Raw genomic sequence first — 20,784 nt, forward strand, 5'->3', positions numbered from 1 at the left:
AAATAGTGACAAATGGTTTTAATACTTACTCTTAGTGTCTGAACTCACCTCACTGAAGACTGGTTAGGGGACTGTCAGCCCCTTGACCACACTTTGAGTTTGTACTGTTCTCGAATTCCTTTTTTCTAAAGCAAACCATTACCCCTTTCAATCATCCTTCATAGAAGGTTGTGATGTCTAAATCACTGGCCAACTTGATTACTCTACTTTGGAAATATATCCCATTCCCTGTGCGCCTTAAGCAGTGCCGTTGTTCCTAATGTATGTTACCGGTGCAGAATACAATGGGGCTGCACGTCCCAAGTGTTGAGATCCATGCTTTTGATCAGATATCCTAAGGTGGATGTCTTGGTTTGGTTACCACATTACGTGGTTAACTCATATTAAGCCTAAATCTGCTACAACTCTCAAGACTATTGATAGGAAAGAAGACTATTCCATCTCACACATCCTATAATAGATTTGTAAAGTTAAGTTCTTCGTGTTTAACTTCATGAAATTTCATGTTATTACACAGGCCATCCTTCAATTCTGTTAAGATCATTATGCATCTCAAATCAGTATTCTCTAACAATAATAATTAGTTTCATCTTGCACTTTAAGATTTATCTGGCATTTTCACATATAATCTCATTTGATTCTACTGGCAAACCATGCCAGATGTGGGTTGTTATCATTTCCATTTTACAGCTGAGAAAATTGAGTCTTAGAGTGAGTGCCTTGCTTAAGATCACTTAGTGAGACCTGAATGGATGGGATGGGGGCGGGGTGGAAGGGAGGTCCAGAAGTGAGAAGACATACGTATACTTACAGCTGATTCACTTCATTGCACAGCAGAAACTAACACAACATTGTAAAGCAGTCATCCTCCAATTAAAAATAAATAAACAGCAACAAAAAAGATCAGCTAGTGAATAATCTGTGCCATCTTCACAGTTTAGAAACATGAATCCTTCGGACTCATTCAACTTACTCTTAAAATGGACACAGCCTGAAGGCGTCCTGCATCATTTGCTTTCAGTCTTTCCCTCACCTTCTCTGGTGGAGTTACTCAACCAGCTACTCACAAAATGCTCTGTAGCCTCCAGCAGTTTGGTGTCTTGGCATTTTGTCAGTTCCTGGCTGAAATCCAGACACACCGTGTCCCTAGTATTTCCCTGGTTTACTAAATCGTTGAGATAACAGAATAAAGTTAGTTTGGTGTGTATTTTTCTCATAAAAACATCTGACTCCTAGAGGTTTCCATTTTGCATTTCTAAATAATCAAAAACTATTTGCGTTTAGCCTCAAAAAAAAAAAAAAGAAAGAAATCTGATCATCTCCTAAGGAGTACACCTTACGTTTATTATCGGAGAATCTGCTATGTCCCTGACCATCTGCTGGGCCATGAGTGTATAAAAAACTAAAACTGTGGTGTTTTTCATGCTGTGAATCAAGGCCCATTGGTAGGTTATCAGATGAATCTGGTGGGTTGCAAACAACATCAAAAAAAAAAAAAAAGAAATGGACTAAACTAGAATATAAAATATCAGAGGATAAAGATAACTGTGATAGCATAAATTTATGTATTTGTTTATTTATTTAGCTTTAGTGTAATTTGTATATGTGCCTTGAGTTGTGCTGGAATTTTTTCTTTTTAATGAATAGCTAACATGTTTTGAGCACTTAGTATGTTCCATATACTATTATCAGTGCTGTATTACTTCCTTTTTTCCGTCTTCAGTGTTATTGAGGTATAATTGACATATAGCACTGTATCAGTTTAAAGTGTGCAGCATGATTTGACTGACATACACCATGACTACCACAGTAGGTTTAGTGAATATCCATCATCCCAGAGATACAATACTAAAGAATAGAAGAAGAAAAAAATGTTTTTCCTTGTGATAAGAACTCTTAGGACTTACTTAACAACTTTCATATATAACATACACAGTGTTCATTATATTGATGGTGTTTTACCTTGCATCTCTAGTACCCACTTATAACTAAAAAATGTATTTCTTATTGTATGTCACTATCAGTTTCAAAGATCCTGCACCAGTGGGAAAAAACAGACACAGAATCATGTCAGGACCCTCTGGATGTACTCTGATAATTGCATACTAAAGAAGATAGATATCTTTTCCTTTTCTCTCTGTTTTATTTTTGTTTTTTATTGCTTTGATTTTTGTTTGTTTGTTTTGGTTCAAACCATCTAAATACTGCAAAATTTCCCTGAACTGTTTGCCTTTTTCCCCAGGAGTTTACCACTTTTTCACATGCCTTGGTTGGGTTGTAAATATCTGTTTTTGCCCAGAGCCAGTATAATAAGCTCTTAGAGCCCAGCAGACAGGAGTGGGCTTTCCATCCCTAGCCTGCAGTGCCCGGCTTGGCATCTTTTCTAAATCAACATAAAGAAGTCCTTCTCCAACTAGTATGTGGTTTGCTAGCATCAGTAACCAAGTTTGGGATTGCTTTAGAGAGCTCATTGGAGCCAACACTAAATGTTGTAGTTTCTATTTTAAAATATCTGTATTTTCTTTAAAAGCATATCCTTCTTTTGCCTTCTCAGAAACTATTTGCTAAAAGTTTTTTTCAGAATGTTTACTTAATATCAACTTCTCCTAGCTTCCTGAAATACGACATGAAAATCCAATAAACTCAACCTCCAAACTGTCACAGTACCTGATATTTAAATGGCCCTCAGATGTCAGGGGAAATGTATCCATCACAGGGAAAGAGAAGGTAGAAAATGCTATGAAGAAAGCATATTTTTGAGTCTTCATCCTAGAGTCTTGCCCTTTTTCCATTTGTGCAACTTTTTAAGCTCTTTCGCTAAAGTTTTATGCAGCTTTTTTAAAACTCAAAGCTAATTTCCCACCATGCTGCCACAGCTATGAAATTCTCTGTGATTGCCATGGTTTTCTACTTTCTTCCACCTTATACTTGAAAGTTCAAATTTGTCATTTAGTCTAATCCCTGTGAACCTAGATTTTCAGGGAATAAGAATGGAAGGATCCCACATTCACCAACTAAGCATCTGTTTATTTTTCCTTGAAGATAATATATTGCGATGTCCAGAGGAGTTCAGGTGGATGCCAGATATATAGAAAGATGGATAAGCCGTCTATCTTACATGGACAGGAATCACAGACACAACTGAACAAACATGAGAAAATAACAAATAAGCAAAATACCCCTCAGTGAAGGATTAGTCAGTGCATTATTTCATGTAATCCCCAAAGCAAACCTATGATGCAGAACCAATTTTCAGTCCCATTTTATAAATGATAGAAATCCACTTTGGAGAGAGTAAGCAACTTTCAGACAGTCGCCTAACTGGTACTGCTTGCACTGGCAACAAGGTCTTAGAACCAGATGCCAAAGTAAAGTGAAATAACACTTAGTCCAATTAATATATTTTTATATATACACACATAGAGAGAAAGAGAGCAGTTACTCTCTGCTCGGCATTGCTGCTAAGTCGCTTCAGTTGTGTCCAACTCTGTTCGACCCCATAGACGGCAGCCCACAAGGCTCCGCTGTCCCTGGGATTCTCCAGGCAAGAACACTGGAGTGGGTTGCCATTTCCTTCTCCAATACATTAAAGTGAAAAGTGAAAATGAAGTCACTTAGTCGTGTCCGACTCTTCGCAACCTCATGGACTGTAGCCTACCAGGCTCCTTTGTCCATGGGATTTTCCAGGCAAGAGTACTGGAGTGGGTTGCCATTGCCTTCTCCACATTGGGAGGATATAAATATGAACACAACACAGAAACGCAGGCCCTGGTCCTGATGAGCTTATCTGTAACAGTTGAGAGTAGGTGCTTGGGACATGAGATTAAGATAGCATTATAGTAAATGTTACAATAAAGATCTGAACCGAATGCTACAAGAGCACAATGGAAGCATAATCACTGCCTTGGGGCTGTCAGGAAGGCTTCAAAGAGACCCATGAAGCTGAGTACCCAAGAATGGTCAGGGATCAGGGAAGGACAGGGGACCATATAAACCCTTTAGGCTCTTAATCCTGTCACAGAGCTGGGTGTTGGGCCTAGTGGCAGGTCAAGGAGCAGGATGCAGGAAGATGGGGAGGAACCGCTAACATAAGAAAAGCACATTGGAGTCAGGTTGAAAGAGCTTCAGGTTGAAAGTCAGGTTGAAAATGCCATACCCAGACTTCGGAGAGCTAAGGGAAACGGAAAGTGTCTAAACTGGGAAACCCTGTGATCACACTTGGATTACACTGTGGAAAGCCGTTTAGATGGAGAGGATGTTGACCCGGTTTTTACTGTAATAACCCAGCCAGAGGTGCCAAGGGCCCACACTGGGGAATGAGAGTGAAGATGTGAACGAGGGAGCAGATTTGAGAACCATTTCAGAGTCGGATCTTGGTAATACACATAATGAAGAGAAAGAAGGAACGGATGATCCAGTTCGTCTGGAAAGGAAATTATTTATATGTCTGTGCTGGGCTGGGCCCAGGGATTTGCAAAGATAAACAAACTGGATTCAGGGAATCCAGACTCTCCTGTCTCAGGGGCTACAAATTCAGGCAGAACCCAGACATAAGAGAAATGTGTGAGGTGTATGACAGGGCAAAATGGTGGGGCCATAGCACCCAGATACCCGTGTCCCAGGAAGGCGCTCGGATCCAGGGCTGATTAAAAACAAGAAGGCTGGCCCGGTGGTGCTGGCTGGGATGGGACCTTCCTCCACCAGGAATCTCTAGAATGGCTCCCAAATTTCCACTTCCAGGAATTTGGAGATAATTTGGCTGTTAACTTACATGGGAACATATGCTAAGAATCAAGTCTGGGAGACTAAGGAGTACTGGCTTTGAGATCTAGTGACTCTGAGGCTCATAAGAGGAAAGCTAGAAATATGGTCCTAGGGCTCCGTAAAGAGATTTAAGGAAAGAAGTAAGTGCCTTCTATGGCAAGATTGAATTTCTACTCAAAAAGGGAGAACTGCAGGTGTTTTATATTTAGCCTGTCTAGCCAGATGGTAATTACATCCTCTATAATCAGTCCACAAAGCTTCTTAGAGAGGAAGGAAAACTGAAGGGAAGAGAGCCGGATGGGTTGGGAAGGGATCTTCCAGCTACTGGGAAGGAAGAGGGCATCCAGAACAATAAATATGGTGGAGAGACCAGCAAAAGGGTCCACCCATGAGAGGGAGGGCAGGACGAGGCAGGGGTGCCATGCCCATGCTCCCCAAACTGCCCTCTCCACCCCTGCCACCCTTCCATTATTGGCATCCTGCTGCTGTTTTCCAGGGTGACGACTCCGATGAGGAAGATCTCTGCATCAGCAACAAATGGACTTTCCAAAGAACCAGCCGCCGGTGGTCTCGCGTGGACGACCTCCACACACTGTTTCCTGGAGGAGACAGAAATGGGTCATCGGGAGACATTAGAATGAAAAACACGACCAGCAGTGAAAGCGTCCTCACGGATCTGAGCGAGCCCGAGGTCTGCTCCATTCACAGTGAAAGCAGCGGTGGGAGCGACGGCCGCAGCCAGCCAGGTGGTCACGGCGCCGGCCGGGAGGCCTTTGAGGGCCCCGGGCAGTACTGCGCTGACGGCCCGGTCATGCTGGACGCCACGCTGGTGGGCAACAGCCTCCTGCCATCCCCCAAAGACGGGTTCCAGCACCCTTTGCACCCAAAGAATGAGAAGCCCAGCCGGGCCAGAGCCAAGTCATTCCTGAAACGCATGGAAACGCTGCGAGGGAAAGGCGCGCAGGGAAGGCACAAGGGGCGGCCCGGGGGCCTGGTGATCAGTGGGCCGGTGCCGCAGCAGGAGCCTGAGTCCTTCAGGGCCATGCAGTGTGTCCAGATCCCAAATGGACACCTCCAGAACTCGCCCCCCGCCGCCGGCAGTGCTGGGCTTCCTGGCCCCACCAAGTGGGGTGCTGAGAGCAGCCCCTCGGAGAACAGCAGCAGCGGGGGGAGCACGCCTGGCCTGAAGGAGCGGAGGTGCCAGGAGGCCCACAAGCGCGGGGGCATGTACCTCGAAGACCTGGACGTGCTGGCGGGGCCAGCACTGCGGGACGCGGGGGACCGCCACGCACACGAGTTTCACTCGCAAGAGAACTTGGTGGTGCACGTCCCCAAGGACCACAAGCCAGGGACCTTCCCCAAGGCACTCTCTATCGAAAGCCTCTCGCCAACAGACAGCAGCCAGGGGGCGAGTTGGAGGACCGGGAGTATCCCCCTGGGCAGACAGCCCGGCCCGGGGGCCAGAGAGCCCAGGCTCGTGGGGTCCTGCCACAGGGCGAGTCGGGTCAGCATCTATGACAACGTCCCCGGCTCCCACCTGTACGCCAGCACCGGGGACCTTCTGGACTTGGAGAAGGATGACCTCTTCCCTCACCTGGATGACATCCTCCATCACGTCAACGGGCTCCAGGAGGTGGTGGATGACTGGTCCAGAAACATGTTACCCGAACCACAGACACACAGTGCCGGAGAGGCTGGCTTCTCCCCCTTCCCCTCTCCCAATCAGATCACCTTGGATTTTGAAGGCAACTCTGTCTCTGAAGGTCGGACCACACCCAGTGACATGGAAAGAGATGGAGCATCTCTTACTGAGTCAGAGGCCGCTGGGGTCAGAGAAAGGAGGGACTCAGGAGTAGGGGCCTCTCTGACCAGGCCAAACAGGTTGGTGGCATGGCTTTGTGAAGTGAGGTTTCAATCCATTTCATAATAACTATGGTCTGTTTATTTAACAAACATTTATAGAGTACCTTCTAAATATTTAACACTGGTCTAAGCGAAGTATGCAGTTGGGAATTATTTGAGCAGTAGTATGGCTTTTGTGCAGATTGAATCCATTTTAACTCACATTTGTTTCTCCCAGTGTTTACCCTTTAATTCAATCTTCAGTTCAGTTCAGTTCAGTTCAATTCAGTCGCTCAGTCATGTTCGACTCTTTGAGACCCCATGAAGCACAGCACGCCAGGCCTCCCTGTCCATCACCAACTCCCGGAGTTCACTCAAACTCATGTCCAGTCGGTGATGCCATCCAGCCATCTCATCCTCTGTCATCCCCTTTTCCTCCTGCCCCTAATCCCTCCCAGCATCAGAGTCTTTTCCAATGAGTCAATTCTTCGCATGAAGTGGCCAAAGTACTGGAGTTTCAGCTTTAGCATCATTCCTTCCAAAGAACACCCAGGCTTGGTTCTATGCCAAAAAAAAAAAAAAAATTAGCTTATGTGCAAAGCACTGATGACAAGGCCCATTGCCTGTGCACAGGCTCTTCCCATGACCTTGCCAAATCTTACATTTTTAAAAAGTTATATGAAAAATTTCTGAGATCTAAGGTGTAATCAAGAGAGTTCCAGAAAAACATCTATTTCTGCTTTATTGACTATGCCAAAGCCTTTGACTGTGTGGATCACAATAAACTGTGGAAAATTCTGAAAGAGATGGGCATACCAGACCACCTCACCTGCCTCTTGAGAAATCTATACGCAGGTCAGGAAGCAACAGTTAGAACTGGACATGGAACAACAGACTGGTTCCAAATAGGAAAAGGAGTATGTCAAGGCTGTATATTGTCACCCTGCTTATTTAACGTATATGCAGAGTACATCATGAGAAACGCTGGGCTGGAGGAAGCACAAGCTGGAATCAAGATTGCCGGGAGAAATATCAATCACCTCAGATATGCAGATGACACCACCCTTATGGCAGAAAGTGAAGAGGAACTAAAAAGCCTCTTGATGAAAGTGAAAGAGGAGAGTCAAAAAGTTGGCTTCAAGCTCAACATTCAGAAAACAAAGATCATGGCATCATGTCCCATCACTTCATGGGAAATAGATGTGGAAACAGTGTCAGACTTTATCTTTTTGGGCTCCAAAATCACTGCAGATGTGACTGCAGCCATGAAATTAAAAAACCCTTACTCCTTGGAAGGAAAGTTATGACCAACCTAGACAGCATATTAAAAAGCAGAGACATTACTTTGCCAACAGAGGTCCATCTAGTCAAGGCTATGGTTTTTCCAGTGGTCATGTATGAATGTGAGAGTTGGAATGTGAAGAAGGCTGAGTGCTGAAGAATTTATGCTTTTGAACTGTGGTGTTGGAGAAGACTCTTGAGAGTCCCTTGGACTGCAAGGAGATCCAACCAGTCCATTCTAAAGGAGTTCAGCCCTGGGTGTTGTTTGGAAGGAATGATGCTGAAGCTGAAACTCCAGTACTTTGGCCACCTCATGGGAAGAGTTGACTCATTGGAAAAGACTCTGATGCTGGGAGGGATTGGGGGCAGGAGGAGAAGGGGACGACAGAGGATGAGATGGCTGGATGACATCACCGACTCAATGGACATGAGTTTGAGTGAACTCCAGGAGTTGGTGATGGACAGGGAGGCCTGGTGTGCTGTGATTCATGGGGTCGCAAAGAGTCGGACATGACTGAGCGACTGAACTGAACTGAAGGTGTATGCAGTACTTTATATGTTTATTTTGACTTAAAAATGCAGAATACAAAGCACATAAAAGCTGTTTTACTATCATCATTTCACAAGCACCTTAGATAAATGTCCCTGGAAGGGAGTAACCAGTAGGAACAGTCCTACTGTACGTGCTGCTGGGTCTCTCCCAAAGCAGTGATGTCTCTCAGGCTCACTGCTGTGCAATCACGTCAGGAGAGCTTCATCTGCACCTGTCACAAGTCAGAGTGTGGAGTCAGGACAGCAGTGTGAGGGTACTCTGCAGCTCCCAAATGTGTGTGATCTCTGTCTCTGCCTCTGTCTGTCTGAACGTTTCTCTCTCTCTCTCTCTTACACACACAGTCTCAGGTGCTTTCAACACTGTGGGAATGAATTTAGGAATAAACTAACACATAAAATTTATTATATCACTTATTTAAGCCTCCTAATGGTGGCTCCAATGGTAAAGAATCTGCCAGCAATGCAGGAGACCTGGGTTCGATCCCTGGGTCGGCAAGATTCCCTGGAGAAAGAAATGGCAACCCACTCCACCATTCTGGCCAGGAGAATCCCAGGGACAGAGGAGCCTGGCAGGCTACAGTCCATGGGGGTCGCAGAGTTGGACACGACTGAGCAACTAACACCACCAGTGAAACAGATAATGACTTCTTCCAAAATAGTTTCTTCTGTTTGTTCTGTGCATTTTGTGTCTTTCTGCTCCATTTGCTCTGTGACTCTCTTAGCTCGAAAACTATTTTGATTAGCTACTTAAAAATCGGTAACATCACATGTTTTCTGACAAACCCATCCCCTTTGTGACTGGCTTCTCTGACGGTCTTTCTGGTAAAGGCGACTCCGGTGGAACAGCTTCCAGCTCTCACACCAGCCGCAGCCATCTACGGCCTCACCCCACATCAGCGGACAGACAGCCGGCCAGCTGAACCTGCTCCAGCGCTTCTCGCTGCTCCGCCTCACGGCCATCATGGAGAAGCACTCCATGTCCAACAAGCACGGCTGGACATGGTGCGTAGCCCATTCACCTTGGAGCAGACCATTTGTTCCAGGGCTCAGTGTGTGATGGCAAGCACTTCTGTATTTGCTTTCCGAGTTCTGAGGAATCTGGTTGTTTCTTTCACTGCCAGTCTCTTAGGGAAAAAAATGCCCAGAGTTCTTCCTCAGTGTCCGCCTCTGGGCTGCCAAAGCCTGGATGAGATGTAGCCTACAGGAAGCATTGCTTTATTTGTTGCTCTCTGTCAGTTTCCAGGGAAGGCAGTCAGGTTCCAAGTAAAGAGTGATTAGTTGTGAACAGAGACATTAAAAATAAACTTGCCATAAAGTAATTCTGGCAGTTTGCAAAGAAAACATCTGTTTCTTGTATCTCCTGGCCCAATGCAGAGCTCCACACTTAGAGCATTGCTTCACTGAGAGCACTGAACTCTTCAAATACAGTTCCGCTCTTATTTCATTGGCTAATAAAAACAAGACTATGCAGTAAACCTTTGGAATAAGGAACTCACAAAAGCGTATGTTGGAACTTGAATGTGGACCGATTTTACACAATTTGATGAATTTGGAAAAATGTAAGATGTGCTGCTAATTGTCATATGTTATATATTATGCACAAAGAAGAATTGGCAGTTTATATTTCATAAAATATAATAAGAAAGTTATAAATTGTGTGGTTAAATCAACATATGCTTGTGTATTAAAATTTTCTTTAAAAAGTACAACTGGTTCTAGAAAAGTAAGGGAAGATATTAACATAATAATTTATCTTCTCTTCTTTCTCCTCCAACCCCAATCAAGTTTCTTCTTTCTGATGTAGTTTTTAATTTTGTTTTGTTTTGTCTTATTGGGGACCTTAAAGTGTTTATCACTTAAGAAGTGTGTCTGTCACAGTTAAACTGGAATGTCAAGCACTTGATTTGAAAGCAGGGCCATAAATCCATTCTGCTAATGTGAATCACCCTGTTTAACAGTTAGAGGCACAGGACACACACAGTCCTTCCAATGTAATGTGAATTATCAAGGGAGAAATGTTGAATTCCCCGGCGCCTGTCAGATGTTCCAACAAAAGCTTGGCTTCCCTCTTGCTTTCACAGCATCTCCCCGCAGTGTGCTCCACGAGGCGTGCATGACCTGGTTTCTGTGAATTTTAGGGCAGTTCCAAAGTTCATGAAGAGGATGAAAGTTCCCGATTATCGAGACAAGGCAGTCTTTGGCGTTCCCCTCATCATTCATGTCCAGAGAACTGGGCAGCCCCTGCCACAGAGCATCCAGCAAGCACTGAGATATCTACGCAGCAACTGCCTCGATCAGGTAGGGTCATCAGTCCCAGGCACAGGCCAGGCAGCACAGAGCGCCAGCCAGATCAGATCCGTCCAGGGTCAGACAAGACATGCCTCTCTGAAAGAAAAGGCACTGTTGTCTTTAGAGGTCCCTGTTTAATTTGACCAGGTGACATCCTCATCAAGCCATGCGAGGATGTTTCCTCACTGGCAACTTGAAGGACACCCCGGAGTGACTGCAGAAAGCTAATGTTGATCATTTGTACCTGTGATGGCTAATTTGTGTTCCCTGGAAGCTGGGAGTAAAGCTATCTACTGCATTTCCTTTTAATTATGGTCTCAATGCCACCACTGATTGCACAGCATTCTTTTATCCCTGTTTGTTTTTAAACTAGAATTAGGTGTTTATATCTCCCTTTATTAATTTTTTGAAGCAGTACCATGACTGTTTATATTTTTAAATTTATTTATATATTTTTAAATGTGCAAGTAAAATATGAAAATAATATCAGCTAAGTTAAATGTCCCTTCATCTTGTGGAGGTGATTAAAAAGCTCAAGCTGAACAAAATTTTTGGAGACCATTTTCCGTCTCCAGGACTCTGGGTGCCGCCACAGTGGTGGACAATGAATGGCCCAGAGTGTAACCTAGTCTATGATTAACCAGGCCAGGCCTTTGCTCCTCTGAATTAATACTCATTAGTTTCTCTATTAGCCATTCTATCCAAAATAAAAGCCATGTTTCTGCTTGATCAATTGCAACCTTGAGTATTAAGGGTATTTTCAGGTAACTATTCTATAATGGCTTCTATTCATCTTACTCTTTAATACCGTGTGAAGAATCTGTGCCACTCTAAGGTTATACACTTTTCATTGATTTACCCTTGGCCTTAAGCTAAGTGGACAGGAATGAGCTAAGCCACCCGAACTCATGAACTGATGTCGTCTCCACCCCGGTGCTGAGATCATACTTAGAATCAGGATGGTCTCTTGATGAATCAGATAGCAGTTTTCAGTGGAAAAGAACAGGAGTAACTTCTTCATTCAGTGCCATCACTGATTGAACTCAATGCATTTTGCCCTTTTCCCTTCCAACTCGTAATTTAGATAATACACACATCTTCATTTTTTCATATTTAGATGTTACCATGAGGGTAAACATGGTTGCTGTTACCATTGTGGTGGCAATGGCTGTTTTGTTGAGAAATGGCCTGGATGGCTTGCCTGTTATTTCTCAGAAAGAAAAGCAACAGACCACTTGTCTAAAACCAACAGCAGTCATCTTTGGCAGATGCCCCAATTAATGTTAATTGATTTGTGAGTAACATCCCGATAGAGCAATCCAATGAAGTTGATAGTTAACCGTTAGATTTTTTTTTTTTTTAATTTTAGAACTTTTAACCAAAGGCATACATTAATCAAAAGTAGAAGGTGTATGGGTATTTTACGGAGAAAAATTTTTGGAGAGGTGGGCTCAAACATTTGCCAATATCCTGGAATTCCCTGGTGGCTCAGATGGGAAAGAGTCTGCCTGCAATGTAGTGCGGGAGACCCAGGTTCACTTCTGGGGTCAGGAAGATCCCCTGGAGAAGAAAATGGCTTCCTACTACACTACTCTTCCCTGGAAAATCCCATGGCCAGAGGAGCCTGGCAGGCTACAGTCCACGGGGTCACAAAGAGTCAGAAACAACTGAGCAACTCTACTTTCACTCTAGTTAATCTCTTTTGCAGTCCTGAAAGCACTGCCACCATGCCCTTCAGCACAGGACTTTGAAGCTTCAACTGTACTTTTACTGGACTATTAGTATAGACCCAGGATTGTATTTTGTGGAGAGTATCCTGCTATTCGGACACATTTTTCCAAACTTCTCAATTTTTGTAAAGGTATATAAGACCCATCTCCCCTCTTGGCTGATTCTCTTCAAATCTTTGGCTCTAATGCTTATCAGCAAATGCTCTATTAAGAGAAAACAGGGTTTGTTCTGGAATGCTAAAGCAAATGCTGCAGTTCAGCTACAGTCTTCACTCAATAACTGTAACCTTTCTTAAGTGCCCAGCATGTTTCAGGGATATTAGGAATCCTGCGCTCACTGCCTTATTCAATCCTATATCCACCCAGGGCAGGGTTAGCCCCCAGGTGGCAATGGTGGAGCCAACATTTGCTTGAAAATCTATCTCCAGGGCCCAAGTTTTTAACAAACACATTTCACTACCACCTGTTAGAATTGCTTGTCCCCAGTGATTTTGGGGTGATGCCACCTCTGGCATTGAGAAACACTTTGAGAAGTGGCCCCGAACAACTCACTGATGGATTCAGTGTCAGGATTGTGTTGATGATGTTATTCGTTGTATCATGTGGTGTCTTTTCTGTAAGAACAGAAGAATTTTTCTTCCTCAGGGCCCAGCACCTGAAAGCATTGTTATTTGGGGGATAACTGACCTGTCTGTATTAGGTACACCAGGCTCATTCAGCTGGATATGTTTTCCTCTCTACACTGGCTGCGAGAATTATTGAAACCAAATGCACATTCTGCCGGTAGTTAATATATGCAACATGGGGGCATGCATGAATTTTGTGTGTGAACCTCATTCCTAACTTCCTGCTCTCTTTTTCTCTCTTTATTTTCCTATTGCTCTGATGGTCTCATCTATGATCCTTAATTTATAGATCACTGTAAGTCACTTTGAATTCTTTCCTAAACAAGATTGGCTACACACGCATTGTAATATCACCACTCTACTCACTGCGTAGTCTTTGTGTAGAACGGAAAGCAGTCCTGCCCCCTGTAGACTCTGAATAAAGCTGTATCACCAGCACTGCTGCTGTTACTGATGCCAGTCTGCTATTTGAAGCAAAAGTCATTCAAATGGAGAGAAGGAAAGTGGCACCAAATCCCCCTCAACCCCTGCTCCCTGGCTTTAGCTTATTCCCTGTCTCTGTTTCAGACCTGTAACTATTTTCTTTCTTTCTTTTTTAATCTGGACGAACACCACCCTGAAAAACAGTATGCTGGCAAAGCCTTATAAGAAAAAGCCTCATTTCGTGGACAGGGATACTGACTGTAAATGTAAACACAAGGAACAAGTCAACCCTTCTCTTGTCTCCATCCAAAGAAAGAATCTGTCAGATGTCACAGGGACTTTCGCCTTATCCAGTCCCTCCCTTAGGAAGCACTCAGTGCCGGCAAGGACCCCCCACCTTCATCAGCAAAGAGTGTGAGGAGCACACAGAGGGCCCCCTCTGGTCCCTGCAAAGAAGGCAGGCAGTAACAGTAAGAAACAAGGGCAAAGTAGAGAAACAATAAGAAAACCAGGCTCAGGAGGAAGACTATCCTAGAGATTTAAGAGCTAACTCAGGCAAATAAAAGCCAGTGAATCAGAAAAGAAAGAGGGGCCAAAGAGCAGGGAAGGAGAACCCGCCGGATAAGCGTTCTTCCTTCACCAGTGGCACCTCCTCTGAATCGAAGACTCAGGTCCTACACAGGATCCTGAGCCCCAGCCCCACGGCTGTGCAGGACCAAAGCGTCTAGGATGCCCTTCCTCTGAAGCACACGGACCGACTTCTCTGCTCCTCCTTTTACGTGGTCCCCTCCAACCACCTTCTAGGGCTGTCCCAGCGCTCAGCCTCTGACCCCAGAGAAGGAGGCTCCCTCCCTGCTCCACTCCTTCCCCTCAGGCTAAGCATTCTTCTCAGACAGGAGACTGTCACAAACAGCTGAAGACAGCCCGACAGAGCCCTGAAACAGGGCCACCACATCTTCTTGGTGATGAAATACAGTGTGTCCATTTTCACCTGAGCAGTTGGCTGGAGATGAAATAAGGATGTTTACCTTCGATTATAAATCACTGCAGACAGGGCAGTGTGTGAAAGGAGCCGAGCTCTATTGGCTGAGTTTTTATTTCTAAAAGTTCACAGAAGGGCTCACAGCCTGAATCAGCTGCACAGAAGGATAGATGATACCCAGGTTATACCCAGCTCCTGATAAGTATGGAGTCATGGCAGTGAGTGGCCAAACCTGCAAGGCTCCACATAAGAACCCGCTACGTGCTGCTCTCAGGCACCTTTCCCTCTCTGGAAAAACCAACCTTTCTTCATTAGTGGCGCACATCCCTAAAGAAGAGGAAACACAAGTCCTGATAAACATCATTAAGTGCTGAAAGGATTAGCATAAGCAGGATGCCAAGTAGGAGATTCAACATTATTTAGATGAAACTTGAATTCCAATGCAGCACTCAGCCCACGCTCTCCTTCTAATGGGGTAACAAGTTTTAAAAGCCCAATTATGCCGTGAAGACACTTCATACTCAGGACAAGTATCCTCAACCTGCTGTCTACCTGACATCAGAATGAGATGTTCCTGGGTTTCTTTTTAAATTACACATTGAGTCCTTGCTTTTCAAAGCTGAGTGTTTAGGTGGAAGAGTAAAGAGAGAAGACAGTAAAACCAGACCAGAGGGACACTCATCATTCGTCCTTTTACCCTGAAAATGAGAGATGACGTGCAAGAGAGAAGCTTATGAAATGGATTTTGCATTGCTGACCACTACTCTTCCCTATTAAGAGAGGATGTTGGAGCCATACTTCCTGGGACGTGAGAGCAGGCCCTGCTATGTAATTTGTGGAGTCTTGTGCAAAATGAAAAGTGCATAGAGATTACGAAGAATTTCAAAATGGTGACCACAGAGCATTAAACTAAACGTGGGTCCGCGTGTGACTACCCAGGTCACTGGGCCACCAGCGACAGACACAGAAGCAAATGAAAGACATTTCACACATCTTGGGTCTTCTTCATAATGAAGCTGAAGGGCCTGGGGTTGCCTCCTATCGGCCACAATGACCATGGTGTCCCTAGAAGAAATGCATTTTCAGTGGTTTTTTTGGTCCTCCACTTTTTACTTACAAAAAGAAATTAGTCAGAAATGCGCATTTGATCGCCGCTCTGAAAGCTTTTTGAAGAGGAAGTGATGGTTGGCAATCCTGGGAACCTCCAGCCCTGGCTGCTCTACGATGATGGATAAGAAAAGCCCTTCCCTCTGGTCCCAGAAAAAGCTTCTACTTACCTCACCAGGAAGTTTTCCACTGCAGGGACCTGAAGCCCTGCCCCCAAATGGCTTAAACAATAGAAAATTGCCACAGTCACAAAACAACAAGGCAGGTAGTAGGGCAATTCTTCCATCAGCTCAGTGCCATTTTTTACGACAGGGGCCCTTCCCATCTCTCTCTTCTGCCATCCTCAGTACTCCATCTGGAATCTGATTTCAGACCACCTTTACTTTTATTGGATTTAGAAAAAAAAAAAAATCCTTTGGCGCTTCCAACAGAACCCACAGATATTTCCCACGTCCCCTGGAAGATAAGGGTGGGACGGGAAGGTTACTGTCAGAATTTGAGGCAGAACAAATAAATACCTGACAACCCTCTGGACATCCTGTGAGATCTGAAGTCGGAACAAGCAGCACAGAGCCCGCGGCTGAAGAGCTCCAGACACGTCTCAAATCGTTGAGATAACAGTATCTGCTGAAACTAGAAAGAAACTTGGAGACAGAACAGTACAAAGAAAGCATCCCTGGGATACGTGTGTACCTGCACCTCACGTGCACCAGAATCCACGCCAGCGAGGCACAGAGGACAACAAGGAACCTGGTCCCACCACGTACATACACACACACATACTCTCTCACTCACACACACACACAGTTGTCAGCTTTATTCTTTTTATAGAACACGATCAGTATTTCTCCACCGTCAAAAACAATAATAACAGGAATTCTCGGATGGAATACAGGAGGAGCCCTGTTTGTGAGTCACGCTGAGGAATTCACCTCTGGGGCACTTGGCTTCTGAGAACTCCTGTGCATCTGGGCCCTGAGGCCTGGTCCTGGGCCTCCTTCCAGAATTAGAGATGTAAACACACTGAGGCTGGGTCTCACTCCGATAATCACTTATCTGACACCTTGAACTTTTCTTTTGACAGTACTTGCTTTCTTCTCCTGCCTTTTGATGAAATGTGGAGTAGTCGCCAGAGGAAGAGAAACGTTCCTTAGATTCTTCTTGGCAACGTTTCTGCATTTTCTAGGCATTCCAAACCTTAAGAATCAAAAAGAAAGCGATTAATGCTTTAAATGACACTCTGCCTGAATATCCAATTCTGTGGAATTGGGGTGGTAAGCCTCAGAATGCAGAGAAGGATTACTAAGGATTCTGTCTTTATTGCCACAAAAAGTAGCAGTGTATAATTTCCCCTGTGTTCCGTGCCTCTGACGTATACAAAACCCCGAGTATTCCCCAACTGCTTGGAATTCTTCCCTTGCTGTTACTGCAGTTTGAAAGAGTGAGGGCTGCTCTCCATTTATAGCAGCAACTGAGAGAGCTCTCCTCAGAGGCCGGAGCTTGGGTCGAGGCCGGCCTGGCACACGGAGTGGCCAGGGAGGCGTGACTCTCCAGAGCAGGGGAAGAGCAGCCAGCGTTGACTCCCGGTCCGGCCACGGCCCACCTCTCTGACCGCTGGGAGCGTGGAAGCGGGCCAACCAGGCGGCCCTTGGGGAGTGAAAAGAGTGCAGATGGAGGGTTGAGGAACCGGATTTGAGAAATTCAGTGCCCTGGGGGCATTTAAAAATAACAGATAGACTAATGCTCGGTAAGCCGGGGCTCCCAGACGAGCTCAGTTCTTTTGGGGTGGCGGCAGGTCCGCTCGAGGGGAGCCTACAGCGTAACCTGGAAACCACTGCAGGAACCTGCATCCCCACAGGGCTCTGCTCCCCCTTGCTCATCCCTGTTGGGGCATCATCCCCATGGTGCCCTACGGCTCCACTTATTTGTCAAGCAGAGGACTCAGTGCTAAGAATGAAAAGGGCGTAAGACAACATCTTGAAGTCTGAAGAAAAGCCGCTCAAGAATCATTCTCACCAGAGCCATAACTTCAATACATAACAACTCACCAGCCAGCATAGTAGGTGCATCATACGAGAAGCATATGTCACAAGGATTCTGAAGAAGGAAAAGCATAGAAGTAAGACTTTTCAATCAAAATACATGCTTATGATATTGTTTCATGAACACATTCCCAATAAACCTTTCCCTCAAATGGGCATTGAATATGGTTGCTTATCTGGTATCTATCAAACCTTCCATTGAGGGAACTTTTTCAAAACCCCTACTAAAGTGCACACAACCAGAGGACAGGGAATTTTGTCTGGTCTGTTCACTGATGACTCCAAGAAGCTATAAGTATGCCTGATACATAATGGGTATTTAATCACTGCTTGTTAACTAAATGAATACAATAACATCGGTGGTGTTATAAGACTTGACAGGTTACGAAGCACAATCACATCTATTTTCTCCCTAGCCCTGTAAGGTGGGGTACTATTATTATTTTCATTTTGTGGGAGAGGAAGTCAGTGTTCTGCTACTGCCCAGAGTAGCTAAATAAGTAATTTACAATTGACTAGTTTGGCCACAGTTCCAGCTCACTGAGTCCTGGTCCCACTGCCTTCCCATCACCCCCTAGGTGCTTGCCGTAGGAAGAAAATATCTGGGGCCAAAGGCAGCCTCACTGACACATCCCTGTGGCTTGTTTCAGGTGGGTCTTTTTCGAAAATCAGGTGTGAAATCTCGAATCCATGCCTTACGTCAAATGAATGAGAACTTCCCTGAGAACGTCAGCTATGAGGACCAGTCCGCTTACGACGTAGCGGACATGGTGAAGCAGTTCTTCCGGGACCTTCCTGAGCCTCTTTTCACCAACAAGCTCAGTGAGACCTTCCTCCACATCTACCAGTGTAAGTGGTATAGTGCCCAGCCTATTCTTAAGTGCATCCATTCACCTAGAAAAAAAAAAAGTACATAGACTGAATTTTAATCGTACAGGTGATACATGCATACGTGCTAAGTTGCCTCAGTTGTATCTGACTCTTTGCAACCCTTTGGATTGTAGCCCACCAGGCACCTCTGTCCATAGGATTCTCCAGGCAAAAATACTGGAGTTGGTTGCCATGCCCATCTCCAGGGGATCTCCCACCCAGGGATCGAACCCACATCTCCTGTGGCCCCTGCATTGCAGACAGACTCTTTACCACTGAGTCACCAAGGAAACCCTACAAGCAATGCATGAAGTATATAAAAGTTACAGGAGTAAACTTTGTTCACACTTTGATATGAAAATCTCCAGGCTGTATTTTATGCATTTGAAAATACTTTTTGACATAAAAACCTTCCTTCTCTCAATAGGGGTTTGTGTAGGATATATTAAAAAAAAAAAAAAACTAACTTTCAATGTAATTTTAATAAACTTAAAATGAAAAGGGACACAATAGAATTTATTTTACATATAGGTGTTTTTTAAAAGAAAGCATTTCCTTGGTATATATGAAATCCAGATGTGTTAAAATGACTAGAAATCAAGGGAAAATTGTATTTTAATACCATGTATTTTAACTGGTGGTAAGCAAGCAAAGCAAATCAAGGCTTAAGCTTAATTCAACGAATTTATATTTTCACTTAGAACTTTTTAAGTGATGTGAAGTTGATAATGTTCAGTGAAGCCCCTATAATTAATAATTGAAAATAGCAATTTTTGATTTAAAGGCATACTCTGCTAAAGGTAGTTGCTAAGGGCAGGAGGAGAAATGAACACGTGGCTTTTTCCTAGCGGCACTGTTATGTTTACCCAGCATTCGCGTGGGCTTCCTTTCAGGACTCCCCAAGGATACTCAGGTCCCACCATCAGTTTTCCATATCCTCCATTGGGCATCCGAGGATTCAGACAACTTCAGGTCATAAACACAGTACAGGATTCACAGTTCATTGAATCTGCAAATTCAAGACCCAAGTATAGGAAGAGCTGACTGTGTATTTATCAGGAAAAAGCACTTGCCTGTTAAGTGAACCTGTGCAGGTCAAACCATGTTGTTCAAGGGTCAGCTATAAGTATTTAATGGTCCAAGTCTCAATTCTTCAGGAAAAAAACACTTGGCCTGTGGACTTTTGAGTTTTTAGCAACATATGCATGAAATAGACCTTGACATGAAATTGATCCAACTCGAAGAGATTCCTGCTTATTGAGAATCCTGTACTAAATGTATTTTAGGAGTTTGCAATATTGCAAACAAAAAGGATTATAACAAGTACCACTTGTCAAAACAGGATAAAGTAGTGACCCACTAAATAAATATTATCTTGTCAAAATGAATAGGTTAAGTTAGTGATACAGGTTGCTGGAGCCTAAATACAGGGAATTCATGTTTCTGCCATTAGAGGTTGAGCTGTGTTTTATCAGTAAAACCTCCCTTATGGTTTGGAAGTAGCATATATGAGCCTTTACATGAAATCGGTTCTGGGTTATGGTTGACATTGGTCTAAGGTTAAAGCCAGATTATTTCCAAGAGATAAATGCTTTCAGCTCTTTGTGAGACTCACAAACAACAACAACAAAAGATCAAAGCAGGGTTTATTTTAGCTCAGCAAACATTTACTGAGTTCAACTTAATGTTCAGGGCACTGTGCTGAGCCCTGCAGAGCACATGGATAGTAAGACTTAACTCTGCTCTTAGGCATCTTACAACTTAGGCAGACAAGACGTACACAGATAACTGCAATACAGCGAAATCAGAGACATTCCATGATAAGTTACAGAGAGCACCCAGGGAGGTTGAGATGAGGAATAAGGACTTGATGGAGAGGTGACAACTCAAGGTTGAGATACACAAGGAACACATGCTGAGCGAAGCAAACAGCACACTTGTCAGGCGATTATAGGATTTCCGTCTGGCTTGCAGAAGGGTAACTGTCCAGTGAAGCATCAGATGACTCCAAAAATTAGACTGAGGCCTGTACCCAGGAAGGGCACTGAACATTAGAGCAAAGGGCTCATATTTGGTTCATTAATCACTGGAGAACCTTCGGGCGTTGTTGAGGGAGATGACCAGTCACAATGCTCTCAGCTATAAACACAGGACCCAAAATCCAACAAACAGTTGTTTAAACAATAAAGACATTATATAACTACACAAGACAGAAAATCTGGAGTTGAGTAATTCCAGAGTCGGTTAATTCAGGGACACCATGGCTGAAGTGCGCC

At 44.3% G+C, this 20,784-nt stretch overlaps 1 protein-coding gene across 12 annotated transcripts in view; it reads left to right on the forward strand.

Annotated features, from left to right (window-relative positions):
- Positions 1 to 20,784, forward strand: part of STARD13 (StAR related lipid transfer domain containing 13) — a 505,433-nt gene that overhangs the window by 473,448 nt on the left and 11,201 nt on the right. For 7 of the 12 annotated variants that reach the window (XM_069601578.1, XM_069601577.1, XM_069601574.1 and 4 more), the window contains 4 exons: positions 5,261 to 6,645; positions 9,268 to 9,441; positions 10,578 to 10,737; positions 18,289 to 18,487. In XM_069601578.1, coding sequence (XP_069457679.1) covers positions 5,261 to 6,645; positions 9,268 to 9,441; positions 10,578 to 10,737; positions 18,289 to 18,487 — 1,918 coding nt within the window. Of the gene's footprint in view, positions 1 to 5,260; positions 6,646 to 9,267; positions 9,442 to 10,520; positions 10,738 to 18,288; positions 18,488 to 20,784 lie in introns of all 12 variants that reach the window. The other 5 variants (XM_069601576.1, XM_069601575.1, XM_069601572.1 and 2 more) reach the window with 1 other exon arrangement.

The sequence above is a fragment of the Ovis canadensis genome, chromosome 10 (assembly GCF_042477335.2).
Source record: "Ovis canadensis isolate MfBH-ARS-UI-01 breed Bighorn chromosome 10, ARS-UI_OviCan_v2, whole genome shotgun sequence".
NCBI lineage: Eukaryota > Metazoa > Chordata > Mammalia > Artiodactyla > Bovidae > Ovis > Ovis canadensis.